The sequence below is a fragment of the Boleophthalmus pectinirostris genome, unplaced genomic scaffold (genome assembly GCF_026225935.1).
Source record: "Boleophthalmus pectinirostris isolate CB_2022bp ecotype Guang Dong unplaced genomic scaffold, ASM2622593v1 HiC_scaffold_17, whole genome shotgun sequence".
Taxonomy (NCBI): Eukaryota; Metazoa; Chordata; class Actinopteri; order Gobiiformes; family Gobiidae; genus Boleophthalmus; species Boleophthalmus pectinirostris.
In genome coordinates this window covers 34,693,637-34,713,260 of record NW_026571115.1, presented here as the reverse complement: position 1 = coordinate 34,713,260, position 19,624 = coordinate 34,693,637, and the positions used below count along the sequence as shown (strand labels likewise).

Sequence of the window (19,624 nt, the reverse complement as noted above, 5' to 3'; positions counted from 1 at the left end):
GACCAGATTGGGACCAGAGTAGACTCCGAGCTTTGACTCCGAGCCTCCGCAGGGTCCGAGCCTCAGCTCCGGGCCTGCTGTGGGTTCTGAGCCTCCGGTCTGGTCTCGGTCTCAGTCTGGGTCTGGTCCTGGTCTGGTCCCAGTCTGGTCCCAGTTTGGTCCTGGTCCGGTCTCGGTCTCAGTCCCGCTCTGGTCTCAGTTCTGATCTCAGTCTTGGTCTCAGTCCCGCTCTGGTCCCGGTCTGGTTCCGGTCTGGTCCGGGTCTGGTTCCGGTCTGGTCCGGGTCTGGTTCCGGTCTGGTTCCAGTCTGGTCCCGGACCTGGATCAGTCCTGGTTCAGTCCGGCATTGCACTCACAGAAGTCACGTAAACGGGAAACGGTCGTTATTCGTTTTTTCCATTTTTCATTTAAACACAAAATCGAAAACTAAGAAAATGAATCATTTTCTGTTTTTTCATTTTTTGGTTTTGGAAACAAATAATGAAGAAAACTGTTGTTTTTTCATTTTCTTACTTTCAGATTTTTTACCAGATCAGGACTGAGACCAGAACTGAGACCAGGACTCAGACCAGGACTGAGACCAGGACTGAGACCGGGACTGAGATCAGGACTGAGACTGAGACTGAGACCGGACAGGACCAGGACTGAGACCAGGACTGAGACCAGGACTGAGAGACCAGGACTGAGACCAGACTGAGACCTGAGACCAGGACTGAGACCTGAGACAGGACCAGGACTGAGACAGGACTGAGACAGGACCAGGACTGAGACCAGGACTGAGACCAGACTGAGACTGAGACCAGGACTGAGACCAGGACTGAGACCAGGACTGAGACCAGGACTGAGACCAGGACCAGGACTGAGACCAGGACCAGGACTGAGACCAGGACCAGGACTGAGACCAGGACTGAGACCAGGACGAGACCAGGACTGAGACCAGGACTGAGACCAGGACTGAGACCTGGAACAGGACCAGGACTGAGATCAGGACTGAGACTGGGAACAGGACCAGGACTGAGACCGGGACCAGACTGGGACTGAGACCAGAACTGAGGCCGGGATCAGACCAGGACCAGACTGGAACTGAGACCCGGAACAGGACCAGGACTGAGACCAGGACCAGACCAGGACTGAGACCAGGGACCAGATCAGGACTGAGACCGGATAACCAGGACTAAAAACGGTTTAGTCCTGGTTATCCGCTTTTTTTTTTCAAATTTTTCTAATTTAAACACAAAATCAACAAAAAAAAAACCCCAAATTGTTATCTGTTTTTTCATTTTAGTTTTGGAGACAAATAATGAAGAAAATTGCTGTTTTCTTCATTTTCTTCATTCTTCATTTTGGTTTTATTTTAAAAAACAAATGAACGAATGATACACAGATTCTGGACACTCTCAGAAAAAAAAAAAACAGTGATAGGATCCTGGTTTCTCATCACCGGGATCCTGAAATATCCAGAAGACTAAAATCAGGATACGGCGTTTTCACGGACTCTAAAATAACCAGGACACTCGAGCGACTTTTTTTTAGCACAACAAAATAAAAAGTCCGTAGGCAGCAGTGGTTAAATAAAAAACGAAATCTCAAAAAAAAAAAAAACCTTCCTTCGTTTGGAGCAAAAACAAAACAAATTTCTTCAAACATACACATGAAATAACGGACATAAAGACGACAAATACATGTTGGTTTTTCAAAATAGAATAAAATAAATTGTGTTTTTTGTTCATTTTTACTTTTACAAAACAATTCTTTTCGCTCTCTCGGTTTTTGTACATTGTCTCAAAAATACGGCGATAGTGCAAATGCGTAGAAGTTAAAGGAGACGTATCGTGCTCTGATTTTGGCCTTTGCATCGTTGTGTATAAAGAAAAAAAAAACAACAAAAAAACAGAAGACTTCGTGACCCGTGCGGACTTTAAAAACACAGAGGAGCACTTTCTGATTGCTTACGTTGGCAGATAAACATGTGTGAATTAAAAAAAACTTCTTCAGGTGTGTTTTTGAGGTACTTTTAGCGCAGCACGTCCCCTTTAATTTGACTTTTTGGATCGTTTTGGCCCGATAAAGTCAGCGCCTCCTTGTGGACTAATGAGAAATCTTCATGTCCCGAGTTTGTCTGGAAATTATAGCTCAGTCAAAGTTGCAATAAATGTTCCTCCGAGATTTTAAAGTTACAAGTTACAGGATCAACAGTGGTTCTCAGCTGGAGACACAAGACACATTTTCTAACTTTAATGACAAACCACAACTCAGATAAGCAGAAAAATCTCAGACTTGTATTAATTGCTGCAACTAACGTTTACCTTAGTCATTCTTCTTGGATTAATTGACAATTCATGATTTTTTTAATCTAATTTTATCAGTTAAAGCTAAAATATACCATATAGAGTTTTCTTTCAAAATATGTACTGTATTTTCTGCACTATAGGGCGCACTTCAAAGCCTTTAATTTCATCCAAAAATGACTGCGCCTTATAATCCAGAGCGCCTTATTTATGAATTTACTCGGGTGTCTTAGTACGACTTTAGTAAACTACAAAGCCGCACCACTTGCGGCGCTCGTAAACACACACGGAGCCGACAGTGACTGTGCAGTGAAAAACACTTGTAGTCACATTTATTATTCCGCGTGGACGAGGAATGAACTGAAAAAGTGAGTGTAATGTGATATTTTTAGTTTTAACTGAACAACTGAGTTATTGTGAATACGCTGACAATTTAGCGTCTCAAGGGCCGTTCACACCAAAGGCGTCAAAGTGTCCAGTTTCTATGTAAAGTCGATGTGGACGCGCCACTAGAGCGTCCTGCGTTTTGCGGCAGTTTCAGCGCGGCGCGAATCTGGCGTCGACGCAGGCGCGTCTTGAGTGTTTTGGCGTTGATGGTCTAGACGCGCGTCCAAGGCGTCAGCGTCAAGAAGTTGAAAATGTTGAACTTTTTGCGTGTCAGATGCGCCGCGTCAACCAATCAGGGACGAGTATCCAGAGACGCAGCGACGTGATTATCAGGAAGAAAAACCCCAGAACCAGAACGAGAACCACAAACATGAGGGGAGCATGAATATATACACCACAATCACCGAGCCGATCGCGAGGACTAAACCAGGACTGGACCAGGACTACACCAGGACTAGACCCGGAGTAGACCAGGACTAGACCAGGACTAAACAAGGACTAGACCGAGACTAGACCAGGACTAAAAAAGGACTAGACCGAGACTAGACCAGGGCTAAACAAGGACTAGACCGGGAATAGACTGGGACCAGACCGGTATTAGACCAGGACTAGACCGGTATTAGACCGGGACTAGACCAGGACTAGACCGGTATTAGACCGGGACTAGACCAGGACTAGACCGGTATTAGACCGGGACTAGACCGGTATTAGACTGGGTCTAGACCAGGACTAGACCGGTATTAGACCGGGACTAGACCGGGACTAGACCGGTATTAGACCGGGACTAGACCGGGACTACGGGACTAAACAAGGATTAGACCAAGACTAGACCGGGGCTAAACAAGGACTAGACCGGGAATAGACCGGGACTAGACCGTGATTAGACTGGGACCAGACCGGTATTAGACCAGGACTAGACCGGGACTAGACCAGGACTAGACCGGTATTAGACCCGGACTAGACCGGTATTAGACCGGGACTAGACCGGGACTACACCGGGACTAAACAAGGATTAGACCAAGACTAGACCGGGGCTAAACAAGGACTAGACCGGGAATAGACCGGTATTAGAGCAGGACTAGACCAGGACTAAACCAGGATTGATCCAGAGTCATTAGTGGAGTATAAATATAAACACGCCCCAGTCGTCGATTTCCTCCGCTTGATGTTTTATGTCATAAAAACACTAAAGTCTCTCAGTCTGGTCTGACATTGTTTCGGGAAAAGACCAGGACCGGGCTCTTGTTTCCAGGGCAACGGACGCGCGTCAAGTATTTTTCTCCAGTTCGTCCACGGCGTCAAAGACGGGCGTCGGGGTCTAAACTCAAATGTAAAGGCGTCCAAATAGAGGCGTCAAGGTGTTTTTTGACGCTTTGGTGTGAACTTCAGACAGTATTTTTATTACACGTTACAATTGAACAAAGTTGAGTTATTGTGACCGTTGTTAAATAAAGTTCGACTGACTTATCCAACTGTTGTGTTTTTCGTTTAATGCGCCTTATCGTCCAGTGCGGTTTATATGACAGTGCGCCCTATAGTGCAGAAAATACGGTATTCTTCATTTTGGTTTCATAACGGCTGTAATAAAACCGTTTTCATAGCAAAGGGCAGAGTTAAAGTTTGTTTATGGTCCAGATAATAGAGTAATGATTATTATTCAAATAGTCTGCGATTACTTTAGTCATCACAATTATTCTGGTTAATTAATTGCAGTTCTACTTGTGCTGGGTCAAAGCTGTGGGCCAAAAAAGTATCAGCTGAGACCTTCTGGAAACGTTGCACCAGCGAGCGCCCTGTGTGCTTGTTAAACCTCTGTGTGACGGACGTTTTGACCAGACAGTGTTTACTTGTTTACTCGATGGTTGGTTGGTTGGTTCTAGGAGGATCTGGCCCACCCTGACCCGGACCTGGTCTAGGATCCAGCCTCCTGCTCCTGGCCCAGAGCCTCCAGCAGCAGGCCCATGGGAGTCCTCTTCAGACCGATGCTCTCCAGCTTGTTCTCCAGCTTGTTCTTCAGGCTCCTGAGACGAACCGAGGCGTGCACCAGGGTCACTGAGGAGGACAACGCACAAGATCTACATTTAACGTTCGAAAATTAGTTTACTGTATACAGACGCTTTATCATGAAGCACCAGAGTCGGGAGTAACGCGTTGTAAAAGTAACGAAATACTGTAATGTGTTGCTTTTTGCTGTAACGCAGTAATGTGGCATTACAGGGAAAAAAAAATATTGGTAACACTTTATAATAACTACACCTTACTTAGCCTTAAAGGTTGTATGGAGGATTTTTTTTGTTCCAAATTGTCAGTGATAGATTATAGAGATGCAGTCGCCTTGTAATTATGATGACCAAAAAAAAAGAGAATAAAAATTCATCAACTCTGGACGTGGTGGGGCCAGATAAACATTTGCCAATAGATAACGACATTGCCTCGTTATCTGTGAGCTGACAGGCTGTCAATCAAACTCCCTACGTTTCTAGCGTAACTGACTTGCCTGCGCCGCCGGTACGTGGTTTACGTACGACTGTCACACAGTCCACAGACGCAAGACGCACAGACGCTGTTTACTCCACCAACGCAACAGTTCTTAGCGGCTTTTTTTGACCTATATCTTCCTCGCAGTTCGCACAAAGTTTGTTGCAATGGCGACAAGAATCCAGCAGCAGTTCGCCGCAAAAGAAAGTCCGTTTTTGAGGTCGCTGAAAGAAGAAGACAAGGGGAAAAGCAGCGAAGCCAAACTAAGGTGATTCTTGTAGATTCATTCCAGCGATGGCGCGACTGAAGCAGACGAAGGGTCTAAAGACTGAACCACTGGTCCACAAATTACTCCTGGACAGGAAACTTCTCTGCTTATTATGAAAACGTTACTTTATTTCCAAGAGCTAGACAACGTTTTTCAGGACACGAATGTGATATCCTATGTCTGAAAACGTCATTTTCAAGGCAAAGAAAGAGTCCGCTTGCTGCTGCGTGTTGTAGCTTAGTTCATTCGCACTGAATCTCCGCGCAACCTTCTCTGCACCCCTTTCCTGCTCCTCTCCCCCGCTGCCCGTTCTGCTCTTCCCCCTGCTCCTCACTTCTCCGGGCACGGAATCTCCGCGCACCGCTCTCCCCTCCCTCTCTCCTCTCGTCTCTCTCTCTCCCTCTCCTCACTTCTTCTCCCTGCTCCTCACTTCTTCCGCGAACGAAATGTCCGCACCCCTCCCCCGCTCCTCACTTCTCCGTCTTGCCTAACCAACACTGTAGTTAGTTGTTTACAAGTCATGTGCAGCACCGGCTGTAAACAAACCTGTTTCTGGCGTAAGTGAGGAGGCGGGAGGAGGTGTTTCTACGTAGGAGCTGTAGGGGAGGGGGGGGTGGTTTCACGCATGCGCAACATTTGAAAAAGTACAAACAGTCGCTGGATTTCTCGTTCCTTGGAAAATCCTCTATACAACCTTTAATAAAGCATGAACAAAGACTTAATTAATAATGAACAAAGATTTAATTAATAATGATTCACGCTTAGTAAATGCTTAAAGGTTGTATAGAGGATTTTTTAAGGTAAGAGAAATAATTTTCCAAATGTTGTGCATGCATGTGACACCACCGTAGAAACGTCTCCTCCCGCCTCTTAACTCTAGAAATCACGCTTGTTTACATCCAGTGCACGTTCAGAATTACTGTTGAAGTGACCTGTCTGGAAGTAATTTAGCGACCGACGCGTCAGTTTTTAGACCCTTCGTCTGCTTCAGTCGTGGCATCGCTGGAAGAAATCTCCAAGAATCGCCTCCGTTTGGCTTCGCTCCTTTTCTTCTCCTCTTCTTCTTTCAGCGACCTCAAAAACTGACTTTCTTTCACGGCGAACTGGTCGTGGATTCTCGCCCGCCGTCGCAACAAACTTTGTGCGAACTGTGAGGAAGCTACAGTTTAAAAAAGCCTCCAAGAACCGCTGCATAAACCACGTAATCCCCGAGTCAGTTAGACTAGAAGCACAGGGAGTTTGATTGACAACCTAACAGCCAATAGATAAAGAGGGAGCCTTGTTTTCTATTGGCTGATGTTTATCTGGCCTCAACACGTCCACAGTTGATGGATTTTCATTATTATTATTTTTTTGGTCAACATAATTACAAGGCTGCTGCGTCTCTGTAATGGTGTTTTAAACTTTTACTGACAATTTGAAACTAAAAAAAAAATCCTCCATACAACCTTTAATAAAGGATAATTCGTCTTCAAAAGCTCTCAAAAAGACTTAACTAACAGATAACAGCTGCCTGAATTATCATTGCATTGCATTATTAGTAAATCATTATCTCATAGTTTACTAATGATTAATAAATGCTCAAATGGTTAGTTCATGAGTAATTAAGTATGAAATAATTATGAGTAACTATTTACAGCACAGGCAAATTAAGTGCAAGTGCTAATTAAGGTAGTAATTAAGTAGTTACTAAGCGTGAATCATTATTAATTAAGTCTTTGTTCATTATTAATTAAGCCTTTGTTCATGCTTTATTAAGGCTAAATAAGGTGTAGTTATTATAAAGTGTTACCAAAATATTATATTTTACTCGGTACAAATGTCAGTAACGCGCGTCACAATGCTTTTGAACCTGGATTGAAGTGGTGGGTTTTTTGTTTTTCTTCATACAAATTCGCTAAAATCACGGCGATATCAGCAGTGATGAAACGCCGAAGATCGTGTAGACCGTCAGGTGACCGCGGGCGAAAGGACCGACACAGAACTCCACGATCCACGGGGCGAAACGCAGCTGACACCCGATCGCGTCCGTCCCAGACATTGACTTCCAAGTTCTAGTCCAAGATTAGTCCTGGTTTGGTCCTGGTTTAGTCCTGGTGTAGTCCTGGTTTAGTCCTGGTTTAGACCTGGTTGATTTATACCTGGTTTAGACCTGGATTAGTTCTGGTTTAGTTCTGGTTTAGTTCTGGTTCACTCCTGGTTCAGTCCTGGTTTAGTTCTGGTGTAGTCCTGGTTTAGACCTGGTTGATTTATACCTGGCTTAGTCCTGGTTTAGTCCTGGTTCAGTTCTGGTTTAGTTCTGGTTTAGTCCTGGTTCAGTCCTGGTTTAGTTCTGGTTCAGTTCTGGTTTACTGGTTTAGACCTGGTTTAGACCTGGTTTAGTCCTGGTTTAGACCTGGTTTAAACCTGGTTTAGACCTGGATTAGTTCTGGTTTAGTCCTGGTTTAGACCTGGTTTAGACCTGGTTTAGACCTGGTTTAGACCTGGTTTAGTTCTGGTTTAGTTCTGGTTCAGTCCTGGTTTAGACCTGGTTTAGTCCTGGTTAAGTTCTGGTTTAGTCCTGGTTTAGACCTGGTTTAGTCCTGGTTTAGACCTGGTTTAGTCCTGGTTTAGTCCTGGTTTAGTTCTGGTTCAGTCCTGGTTTAGACCTGGTTTAGTCCTGGTTTAGTCCTGGTTAAGTTCTGGTTTAGTCCTAATTTAGACCTGGTTTAGTCCTGGTTTAGTCCTGGTTAGACCTGGTTTAGTCCTGGTTTAGTCCTGGTTTAGTCCTGGTTAAGTTCTGGTTTAGTCCTAATTTAGACCTGGTTTAGTTCTGGTTTAGTCCTAATTTAGACCTGGTTTAGTCCTGGTTTAGTCCTGGTTTAGTCTGGTTTAGTCCTAATTTAGACCTGGTTTAGTCCTGGTTTAGTCCTAATTTAGACCTGGTTTAGTTCTGTTTTAGTCCTGACCTGCTTGTGTATAATCACTACCCACCCATAAAATTCCAGAACGTTAAAACTCGCCTGTTTCAGTAACTATTCCCCCGTTCCCGTCGTCGCAAAACTGCACCAAAAAGAAAATCGGCGAAACAGCGAGACCGCGACGGTGAAGCGCGACGTAGCGAGGGGACGACTGCATTTAATTCCAGGTGCTGACATCTTTTCGTCGGCGTACAGGTTTATAAAAATGTGTTCTTCTTACGGAAAACGGGCGCCGCGATCCCAAACAGAAACACGGCCACGCTCCCCACCACGGCCAGCAGGAGGCAGCACAGCGACAGGATCCCAAACACGCAGACCGCCGGGTGGTTTCTACGAAAACGCCGCACGGGGGCCTGGTTCTCCGCGGCCCAGACGAAGCCCAGGAAGGACAGGACGACCACCACGGCCCCGACGCACATCTGCAGCGGACGCAGGTACCTACGACGACACAGAAGTACTGCGTCAGAGCAAAGTACGTACAGAGTTTTATATACAGCATGTGTATTCTCATGTATTACACAGGTGAGTCTGAACAAAGGACAGGTCACAGGTGAGGGGGAGGGGCCAGGTGACAAGTGAGTCTGAACAAAGGCCAGGTGAGGGGAGGGGTCAAGTGAGGGGTCATGTGACAGGTGAGAGAAGGGGCGCAGCTGATAGGCGAGGGGGGAGGGGTTAGGTGACAGGTGAGGGGTCAGTTGAAGGGGTAGGGCGCAGGTGATAGGTGAGGGTGGGAGGAGTGAGGTGACAGGTGAGGGGGGAGGGACCAGGTGAGGGGGTTAAGTGACAGGTGAGGGGGGGAGGGGTTAGGTGACAGGTGAGGGACCAGGTGAGGGGGGAGGGGACAGGTGAGAGAAGGGGCCAGGTGACAGGTGAGAGGGAGGGGCCAGGTGAAGGGGGTTAAGTGACGGGTGAGAGGGGAGGGGTTAGGTGACGGGAGGGGGGGAGGGACCAGATGAGGGGAGGTAACAGGTGAGAGAGGAGGGGACAGGTGAGAGAAGTGACCAGGTGATAGGTGAGGGGGAGGGGTCAGGTGACAGATGAGGTGGGAGGGGCCAGGTGAAGGGGGGGGGGCGCAGGTGACAGGTGAAGGTGGGAGGAGTCAAGTGACAGGTGAGGGGAGAGGGACCAGATGAGGGGGGAGGGGGTTAAGTGACAGGTGAGGGGGAGGGGTTAGGTGAGGGGGGAAGGGTCAGGTGTGACCGGTGAGGGGGGAGGGCCAGGTGAGGGGGGAGGGGTTAGGTGACAGGGGAGGGTCCAGGTCACAGGAGAGGTTAGGTGACAGGTGAGGGGGGGACGGTTCAGGTAACAGGTGAGGGGGAAAGGGTTAAGTGACAGGTGAGGGGGAGGGGCCAGGTGACAGGTGAGGGGGAGGGACCAGGTGAGGGCGGAGGGGCCAGGTGAGGGCGGAGGGCCAGGTGACAGGTGAGGGGGAGGGAGCAGGTGAGGGCGGAGGGGCCAGGTGACAGGTGAGGGGGAAAGAGTCAGGTGACAGGTGAGGAGCTAGGTGACAGAAGATGGGGGAGGGGCCAGGTGACAGGTGAGGGGGGAGAGGCCAGGTGACAGGTGAGGGGACAGGGGGAGGGACCAGGTGACAGGTGAGCGGGGCAGATGAAAGGAGGGGCCAGGTGACAGGTGAGCAGGGAGGGGTTAGGTGACAGGTGAGGGGGAAGGGGTCAGATGAGGAGTGTGGGGCAAGGTGACAGGTGAGCCGAGAGGGGTCAGGTGACAGGTGAGCTGGGAGGGGCCAGGTGACAGGTGAGCTGGGAGGGGTCAGGTGACAGATGAGGGGGAAGGGGTCAGATGAGGGGAGTGGGGTCAGGTGACAGGTGAGTCTGAACAAAGGCCAGGTGAGGGGGAGGGGTCAGGTGAGGGGTCAGGTGACAGGGGGAGGGGCCAGGTGATAGGTCAGGGGGAAGGGGTCAATTGAGGGGAGTGGGGTCAGGTGAGGCAGTCAGGTAAGAGAGGAGGGACCAGGTGAGGGGAGGGACCAGGTGACAGGAGAGAACCAGGTGAGGGGGGAGGGGTCAGGTGACAGGTGAGGAGGTGGACAGGTGAGGGGAACAGGTTTCTCATCTGATATCTACTGGTAACACAAAAAAAATCTAAAAAAAACTTACAGACGGCAGCTTTAAATTTTAAAACAACCCACAGCATGAGGTCATTTGGCGAGAAACCAACCTCCTTCGTGTTTTTAAACTCATCAACTTCCAGCAGCTTTTGTATTTAACCACATTTAAACTGAGTATTTGTGCCCTCTGCTGGCAACAGTGACACAAGTACGAGAGAGTGCACGGCTCCTGCGCCCCACAGGTGTGTTTGTGGAGAGGGGGGAGGGTTTTTTTTGGTGCCAAATTAAACAGAACTTGTGCTGTTTTACTGTAAACTAACGTCGTCATTGTTATGGGTAAGACAAGTCAGCACAGCTCAAACGTAACCAGTGTGAGTTCATGTTTTCTTTAGAGGTTAAAGGTGACACAAAAAGATAAACAGTCTACACTTCGTCGAACTCAACACAGACGCACCTTTGTGTCCCTGTGATTTGGCCTTTTTAAAACATTTTTGATGTTAAAACAGCAAATTATCAAAACAAACCTACACTGCATTATTGTGTGACAGAAAAGAAAAAACAGACTTTGGGTTAAAGTTGATTTTCATTTAACAATTTCTTTTTTTTTTCCCACCTCAGTCTTACACCTCATTGGCCAGACTGGTGCCACCTAGTGCCTCCTCTCAACTTCATTTCTCTCCAGCGACTAGATCAGGAATCAGAATACAATAGACCAGACATGTCAAACTCAGGCCCAGGGGCCAAATTTGGCCCACGATATAATTATATTTGGTCCACGACATTATATCAAATATGTATCAGAGCTGCCCAGTGACTACAGATCGACTATAGACACATTATTTACTAAAATGTAGTTATTATTTTATATTATTCTTGTTCTGGATTCAATGTTTAAGCAAAACTATTATTAAACATTTATTTTAATATGAAAAGGTTTAACATTACAGATCTCGAAAGGAGAGAAAACATGCAGATTTTGTTGAAATTTTTCAATAAATATTAAGTTTAAATATTCATGGCCATACCGGCTTGTCAAAGCCTGATCCCATCAGATCTCAGAAGCAGCCTCCATTAGTCTGCCCCAGGGCAGCTGTGGCTACAGTAGTAGTTTAGCTCCACTGTGTCTGGAGTGAATGAAAAATGGTTTGTAAAGCATCTTTGAGTGTCCAAAAAAGCGCTATATGAAATTGATGCATTGTGTTGATTCCGAGATTGAGGATTTAAAGCCAGAACAAAGAGAATGTTTGGTGATTTTATCAAGGGGAAAGACGTTATTGTCCTTCTTCCTACGGGATTTGGGAAACGTTTAATATACCAGTTAGCCCCATTAGCGGCGCAGTACATACGTCATGACCAAATAACAATAATAATTGGTTAGATGATAAAAAGTACCCACCTACCATTGAGCAAACGAATCCTAACACTGCGAGGTCACACGGTTTCCACAAAGTGAAACCGTCTGATGAATCAGGTTAACTCCTCATAACATCACTGTGATACTTCAGGTTCTGGCTGCTCTGAACAGAATCTGTATTATCATGGTTTTATTACAATCATATAATATCACGTTGTAACTCCAGGCCTGTGTAGGACCGTGAGTTTCCCAGTGGATGTTTGACACCGAGGAGACGTGTCCCATGTGAGATTTCCCAGGTCTTTTGTCTTTTCACATTCCAGTGTAACAGATCCTGGTTCTGGAGCAAGACAAGACCAAAGGAGGTCAGCAGAACAATACTGGGTTTGCCTCTCCAGAGACACACAAGAGGAGGGTCCAATTCTACCCCGATCGTCTCCTATTAGCACGATCACTCAGGAACTTAACACTGGAATAGTGAACTTGCATCATTTAACAAATATTTTTTTACTGCAGGTTTTTTGAAAATCTACCTTGATAAAGCTCATATTTAATATTTATTTTGTGGTTTTAAGGATCTTAGCATGAATAAAGACTGAGGGCTCATTCTAACGTGTTAAACATGCACATATTTCAATTATTTCCCTGTACTGAGCTCCAGTCTTCAGCCCTCGATCGGCCCTCGGCTTCGTCTGTGTTTAGAGATGTGGCCCTTGATGAAAAAAGTTTGGACAATCCTGATCTAAATCAACTTAAAAAAACAAAGAAGTCCTCATCTCCCTGTTAGAAAACTGTAGTGCCCAGTGTTGGCTGAGATCACAACAACCAGGACTAAACCAGGACTAAACCAGGGACTAAACCAGGACTAAACCAGGACTAAACCAGAACTAAACCAGATCTAAACCAGGACTAAACCAGGTCTAAACCAGGACTAAACCAGATCTAAACCAGATCTAAACCAGATCTAAACCAGGACTAAACCAGAACTAAACCAGGACTAAACCAGATCTAAACCAGATCTAAACCAGGACTAAACCAGAACTAAACCAGATCTAAACCAGGATCTAAACCAGGACTAAACCAGAACTAAACCAGGACTAAACCAGGACTAAACCAGATCTAAACCAGGACTAAACCAGAACTAAACCAGATCTAAACCAGGACTCAAAAAAGACTGAACCAGGTCTAAACCAGACTAAACCAGATCTAAACCAGATCTAAACCAGATCTAAACCAGATCTAAAGACTAAACAGATAAAACCAGGACTAAACCAGATAAACCAGATCTAAACCAGGACTAAACCAGAACTAAACCAGATCTAAACCAGATCTAAACCAGGACTAAACCAGAACTAAACCAGATCTAAACCAGATCTAAACCAGATCTAAACCAGGACTAAACCAGGACTAAACCAGATCTAAACCAGGACTAAACCAGATCTAAACCAGATCTAAACCAGGACTAAACCAGAACTAAACCAGATCTAAACCAGATCTAAACCAGGACTAAACCAGATCTAAACCAGATCTAAACCAGGACTAAACCAGGACTAAACCAGGTCTAAACCAGATCTAAACCAGGACTAAACCAGATCTAAACCAGGACTAAACCAGATCTAAACCAGATCTAAACCAGGACTAAACCAGAACTAAACCAGATCTAAACCAGATCTAAACCAGGACTAAACCAGGACTGAACCAGGTCTAAACCAGATCTAAACCAGGACTAAAAAAAGACTGAACCAGGTCTAAACCAGGACTAAACCAGGACTAAACCTGGTCTAAACCAGGACTAAACTAAACCAGGACTGAACCAGGTCTAAACCTGGTCTAAACCAGGAATAAACCAGGACTGTTTTTTCATTTTCTTATTTTTGGTTTTATTTTGAAAAACGAACGATACTCGGATTGTTACACGTTACACTAATGGATTAATCCTTTGGTCCGCGCTCTAAACCAAACTGTCAAACTTGTCCTGGTCTAACTTTTCCTGCTCGGTCCTTCCATCCTTTCTCCTCAGTGAAGAGAAGAGCCAGAGGATGTGCCCACGTCCGCACACTCACCCCGCGAGCAGCACGCAGAGCAGCGCGCACGCCAGGTAGTTGCTCTGGTAGTACAGCAGGTTGTTGACGACGCGGTTGTGCCAGCGGTCCGGGTCCCGCACGTTGGGAACCGCGAACCGAGCCGAGGTGAGAACGAAGTCCTCCAGAGTCCGCAGGGGTGGCGGCCGCACGCCTGCCATCTTTGCGCACGCACAAAACTCGATTTCCCACAATGCACCGCGCCGTGAGAAGAGGAGGGGGGCGTGGCGTACGGCGGCGGAGGGGGCGCGTGCACGGAAGTCAAGCTACGATCACGTGAGAGAAAAAGATAAACAATAATGTCTTCATGTAAGTGTTTTTTTTTCTGTTTAAAAGCGAATAGAAATAATTTTAGGCTACAAATATGACCCAAAACTCTCAAAACGTAGAATGTTAAAATTTACTCTTACAGAATCAATTTTAACATTTTCTCGAGGTTTCTATGAGTCCATTCTGTTCTAGAGTTAATGTAACATGTTTGGAAATGTCAGTGTATCGTCAAAGTTCTCACAATAATATCGTGGGCCATCATAATAAATCGAATTACAAGTCTCTTTGCTTAATATAAGAGTTACGGTGCTGTAACAACTAAAAAAAAAAAGACAGAGGGAACTACATAGACCATGATCCTTTGCTCCATTTCAGCGCAGACTACAGGAAGAAATAACAGTTCTAACACTTTTAAGTCTTTGGATTAAGTCTTGTCGAGGTATTTTAAGAGGAAAAAGCAGCATATTAACGCAAAATATCGCAACAAATATCGTACCGTGAGATGTATTTTGTGAAAATTGTTACATCTCTAATCGTGAGACTCCCCAACATATCGTGAGCTTTCCCATGATATCTCAATAAATATCGTAGCGTGAGGTTCATACTGTGACGATATCGTATCATGAGACTTGGATATCGTTACACTCCGATAAATGAAGTGACACTGAACCATAGTTCCCGTTTAACCCCAAAATCAAGAGTTATATTAATGTTTTGAGAGTAAACAGATAACACTTTGTAGGGTAATCCTGATGTCGTTAAACAACACTAACGGGTGTTTTGTTTTTACACTTTATTTTAGTTAATTTAACATAAGATACACTGTAAAAGACACATTCAGTGTATGTAAAACCTTTATTTTCTTTAACAGAACATGCAGAACGTTTTGTTGACATTGTGGGTTTTCAGAATCACTCTGCTAGAGATCGAACATTTATGTAAATTTGACTGAACACATTCTCTACTGAACAGGAGACACAGTACAGAGGAGATTGATTGACAACGATTTACAGTCTCTCAGGGACCGTTGGCGCCGATTGGCATGGCCGCCGCGCTTCTGTCAGTCTGCCCCAGGGCAGCTGTGGCTACAACAGTAGTTTACCATCACCAGGTATAGAGTGAATGAATAATGCTGAATAATGCTCTGTAAAGTGTCTTTGGGGACAAAAAATGTCTGTGAAAAGCGCTATATAAATAAATAAGTAAAGACTAAAGAAGAAGACTATTGTTCCTCTGGAGACGATCCACAAATCTTTAATCAATATAAATGAGGTAATTTAAGAGTATTAGAGTTTTCTCCTGAAAATAATACAAAAAATGTAATGATGATTAAAAGTGCAATAAATAGAAAAATAAACTAAATATATCATGTCTTACGATCTGTTGTTCTGACAGGCTCAAGATGCAATAAAATTAGACTCTACGCCCATGGACCACGAGAGATTACACAGATATAAACAAGATGTAAACAACAACAACAACAAGGTAAATACACTTCACTGTATTGTCTTTAAAAAGAACCCAAGAAGTTAAAGTACATAAGAAGACAAAATGAACATCTTTGGCTTAGATATAAGGCCACGTGGGAATATAAAAGAGAGCACGACATTTAATGTTGAAAATCACATTCTGTTGTCTAAATTTGTTTTCATTGTCATATGTTACGACCCAGCTCTGCTAGGGACAGGGAAGTAACAAAAATAAAACCAAGATGTAAAATGGAAATTAACAAAAGACTAAAATATACAGAAAATAATCTAAACTAAGAAACAGACCAACAGAATAAACTGAGTTTTGTGCCACAAAACGAGTGGTAAAATTAAGGGACACACACAAACTAAAACACAAGTTCCCCAAATTAAACCACATAAGCCCACAAACAGAATCGAATAACCAAATAAATGAAGGCACAAAACAGAACTAAACTACACACACGAGCACAAACACAAAATGTCAGACTGGCCACCAAGGTCAGCAGCCACGAACAGGTGCAGGCAATCTTCTTAAATAGGGGGAGGTGGCTGCAGGTGAGGTGAGCGTAGACTTGCCCCACTAATCACAAACCAGGGCTCCAACAGCAGGACTGAAGGTGTTTCAGCAGAATCATTTAGAACACACAAAACAAATTACAATCTAAGGCCTGGGGCCATAACATCATATCAGAATCTGTACTGAACCAATTCCTTAGTATCAAAATTAAGTTTACATTTTTGGTATCATGACAACATTTAGTCCTCTGTGCAGTGGCTGAGGATAAGTATATATTATTATATTATCATTATTTTATTATAATGGTGCCCATTTAGTTTATTTTGAGTCCATTTTGTTTTGTGTAAATGATATTTGTCCAGTATGATCACAGTCTGAATGAGGAAACCTGTCTCTGCCTGTCTTATTTAACTACATCCTTGGTCTCTGCCTCTTTGAAAGCGCTTTTATTTTGAAGTCCCCGTGCGGAAGTCCCTCGCGCTCTGCCTCCCGTAGCTTCACGGACACGTCGACGTCAGCGCGCCCCCAGCGGCTCCGCGGAGAAAAAAGCTCCGTGCTCTCGCTGTGACAGCTCAGAGCTGTCCACGTCAACACACCGAGCGGCCGCAGCCATGGACTCCACGTCTCCGGTGAGCTCCTCCGTGCACCGGCCTCGGAACAGCCGCGGCGCACGATCCCGCACGCGCTATTTGCTCACAGTGTCAGGGTCCGCGCGGGGCTCTTCACGCCTCGGCAGTTTTGACGGGAGTTGGTGTTAGCGTGGTGTTAATCCGCTTACTTTTACATCGGAGCTGGTTCCGTGGGCAGCTGGTGCGGGGAGACAGCGGCGATGGACGAACGTGTCTCATTTAGTTCAGAAAAATAATGTTGCTGCCAGTTTTACGCGTTCGAGGACGTGCTGGCGATGTGTTTTTACGCACAGGCCCGAGCACAAATTGTTACGCGCGTAGCTTATGTCAAAGAACTACTTTTTTTAACCCCCAAAACGCGTTCGACTGAGCACTTTGCACTAGGAGCAGAGGAGTTAACTCGTTGACGATGCACTGGTTGGATCCACAGCTGTTACGACGCACGCACGGCCGCGCGCAACAGCACACAAGAGCCAGTCCGAAAAGGCGAATCTGGAAAACTAACCCCGCGATTTGACCAAAGACACGGCGAGTTCTGACGCATTCGTTAGGATTTGGGCAGGTGCCAGTGCGTAAATGGTACTTGGGTAAGTTTTACGCGCTCGCAATGGGCAACATATGGAAGCGTGGTTGACGTGTAGAGCGGAGTAGGTGCCACGTCCACCGTTCTCTGCCCGCTCGGTTGCATTGCGCGCAGTCTGCTCAGTTTTCGACTCCTGCCTTCCAACTCTTCCCAACTCGCTCGCGTTATTGCCCACTTCTCATCATTGTTCATTGTTTTATTTTAGCCTTGCGTCCGGATATTAACGTAATCGTGCGAATTTTGACAGCTGTGATTTACGACTTCACGAAAAAAAAAAAAAAAAAAAAAAAGAGAAAAAAAAAAGGTGGAATGACAAAGCAGTAGCGAAAGTAGTAAAACGCAGGAATGGTTTTTAAGGGTGTTTGTCCACGGAGCGAGCGTTACAAAGTAAATATGTACTTAAGTATTTAGAGCAGAGGCGGTGCGTTAGAAATACGGGAGAAAGAAAGAGTAATCGTGCCCCCAGCGGCGGGAGGGAGGTGTGAGGGGTGGGGGGGGTTTCTTGGGCAGAGTATTTCATCCAGAATCCAACGAGTTAAAGCGTAAAATGTGTAATTTGCCCCGAATGTTCCACGGTACGGTATTAAGCTCGTCTATCTCCACGGAGAAGGTGAAGTTACAGGTCAGATCGGCGGAGAGGCGACGATGCAAGCAGTAAGAACGCACGGTTTTCAAGGTAGATATAACACCTGACGTTCAAGATCGATTCGTTTAACGCTTTAAAACTGCGGAACGTTCCTGTTAAAGTAATAAAAATCTCCACGGAAACAATCGGGTCGTGTTCAATCCTTCAAAAAAATGACGTAGTGCACATTTATACTCGATATTTTTACTTTTTTTTTACAATTTTTTTTTCAAATTTGTTTAAAGATAAGATTCATTTTTCGATGTCATCTCAAATAATTTGCAGAAAACATATAACAAACATACAATTTTACAAAAAGAACGCGTTGCTTTTTTTTGTCTGGCACCCTCTGCTGGTGACAATTAAGAATGCCACATTTCTAAAGTCAAATTAGCAGCGTTTTTATCGTTACTTTTATGCAAACAGATCGAAAAAACGATTCAGATTTGGGTCGTTTCGAAAGTTATCAGATACGAATCGTTACTGAGACTGATATCGAAACTAGATCCTTATTTTATGCAGGTATCGATACGAAAAAAAGGCTCATTCACGGACGGAAATGAAGTTTTCGGGAAGAATTTTAGAACGAACTTGAGCTGTATCGGAAAAAGTGAAACTGAGGGATTACAGACATATAAAAAAAGAAAATATACGACAAAGAAAGTAGAAATTTTATGTGGAAAATCACATTCTGGAGCGTTTTTATTGTCATCTTTGTATCAAAATCGGTATTGAGTATCGAAAACTACTCCTCAGAATCGAAATTTTTTATTTTTCCATTTCACTTTTATAATCTGAAATAATTTACAGAAAACATATAACGACCATACAATTTTACAGAGAGAATGCTTTGATTTTATTTATTTTTTGTCTGGCGCCCTCTGCTGGTGACAATTAAGAATGCCGCATTTCTAAGGTCAAATTAGCAGCATTTTAATCGTTACTTTTATAAAAACAGATCGAAAAAGCAGTTCAGATTTGGGTCGTATCGAAACTTATCAGATATGAATTGTTACTGAGACTAGTATCGAAACTAGATACTAATTTTTCGCCGGTATCGATATGAAAAAAAGACGGAAATGAAGTTTTCGGGAACGGTTTTCGAACAATCTTGAGCTTTATCGGAAAAAATAAAACCGAGGGATTACAGAGATATAAAAAAAGAAAATATACGACAAAGAAAGTGCAAATTTAACGTTGAAAATCACATTATGGAGCGTTTTTATCGTCATCTTTGTATCAAAATCGTTGATATCGAAATTTTGGTAACATTACACGAAAATCTCACAAAATCTGCCCAATTTTCGCATCAGGTTGGCGTCATTTGATCCGTAATTCGGCGCAGTACCCGAGCGCGGTGTTGAATTCCACACCCCTCCGCTTCGCTTCATTCATTCATTCCGTTGTGTCCTTGGGCAAGACGTTTCACCTACTTTGCGAGCATGGGAGTTTTCCGAGCGACGATCCGGTTGGTGGTTGAGGGTTGGGGGGGGGAGGGGCGCAGGAGCAGAAGCAGAAAGGAGAAAATTCCTGCCAAGTCTTTGTCAATCTGCCCCAGGGCGACTGCAGAACTCGAGCAAGTGCAAACTGAGCCGGTGTGGGGAAACTTTAGTGTATCAATGACTTTTTTTTGAACTTCTTTAT

The 19,624-nt window shown here is 44.8% G+C and overlaps 2 protein-coding genes across 6 annotated transcripts in view; one reads left to right on the top strand and one right to left on the bottom strand.

Annotated features, from left to right (window-relative positions):
- Positions 1 to 3,479: 3,479 nt before the first annotated feature.
- praf2 (PRA1 domain family, member 2) lies at positions 3,480 to 14,046 on the bottom strand. Its single transcript, XM_020934640.2, has 3 exons — positions 13,867 to 14,046; positions 8,602 to 8,819; positions 3,480 to 4,727 (listed from the first exon to the last, which is right to left on the bottom strand). Exons 1-3 carry the CDS (start codon positions 14,043 to 14,045, stop codon positions 4,588 to 4,590), a joined length of 537 nt encoding a protein of 178 aa, XP_020790299.1. The 5' UTR covers position 14,046; the 3' UTR covers positions 3,480 to 4,587.
- Positions 14,047 to 14,110: 64 nt separating this feature from the next.
- copz2 (COPI coat complex subunit zeta 2) overlaps positions 14,111 to 19,624 on the top strand; it is a 44,725-nt gene continuing 39,211 nt past the window's right edge. For 2 of the 5 annotated variants that reach the window (XM_055152617.1, XM_055152616.1), the window contains exons 1-3: positions 14,111 to 14,193; positions 15,127 to 15,265; positions 15,550 to 15,639. In XM_055152617.1, the coding sequence (XP_055008592.1) occupies positions 15,197 to 15,265; positions 15,550 to 15,639 (159 nt within the window). In that variant the 5' untranslated portion in view covers positions 14,111 to 14,193; positions 15,127 to 15,196. Of the gene's footprint in view, positions 14,194 to 15,126; positions 15,266 to 15,297; positions 15,427 to 15,549; positions 15,640 to 16,609; positions 16,773 to 19,624 lie in introns of those variants that run through there. The other 3 variants (XM_055152618.1, XM_055152619.1, XM_055152620.1) reach the window with 3 other exon arrangements.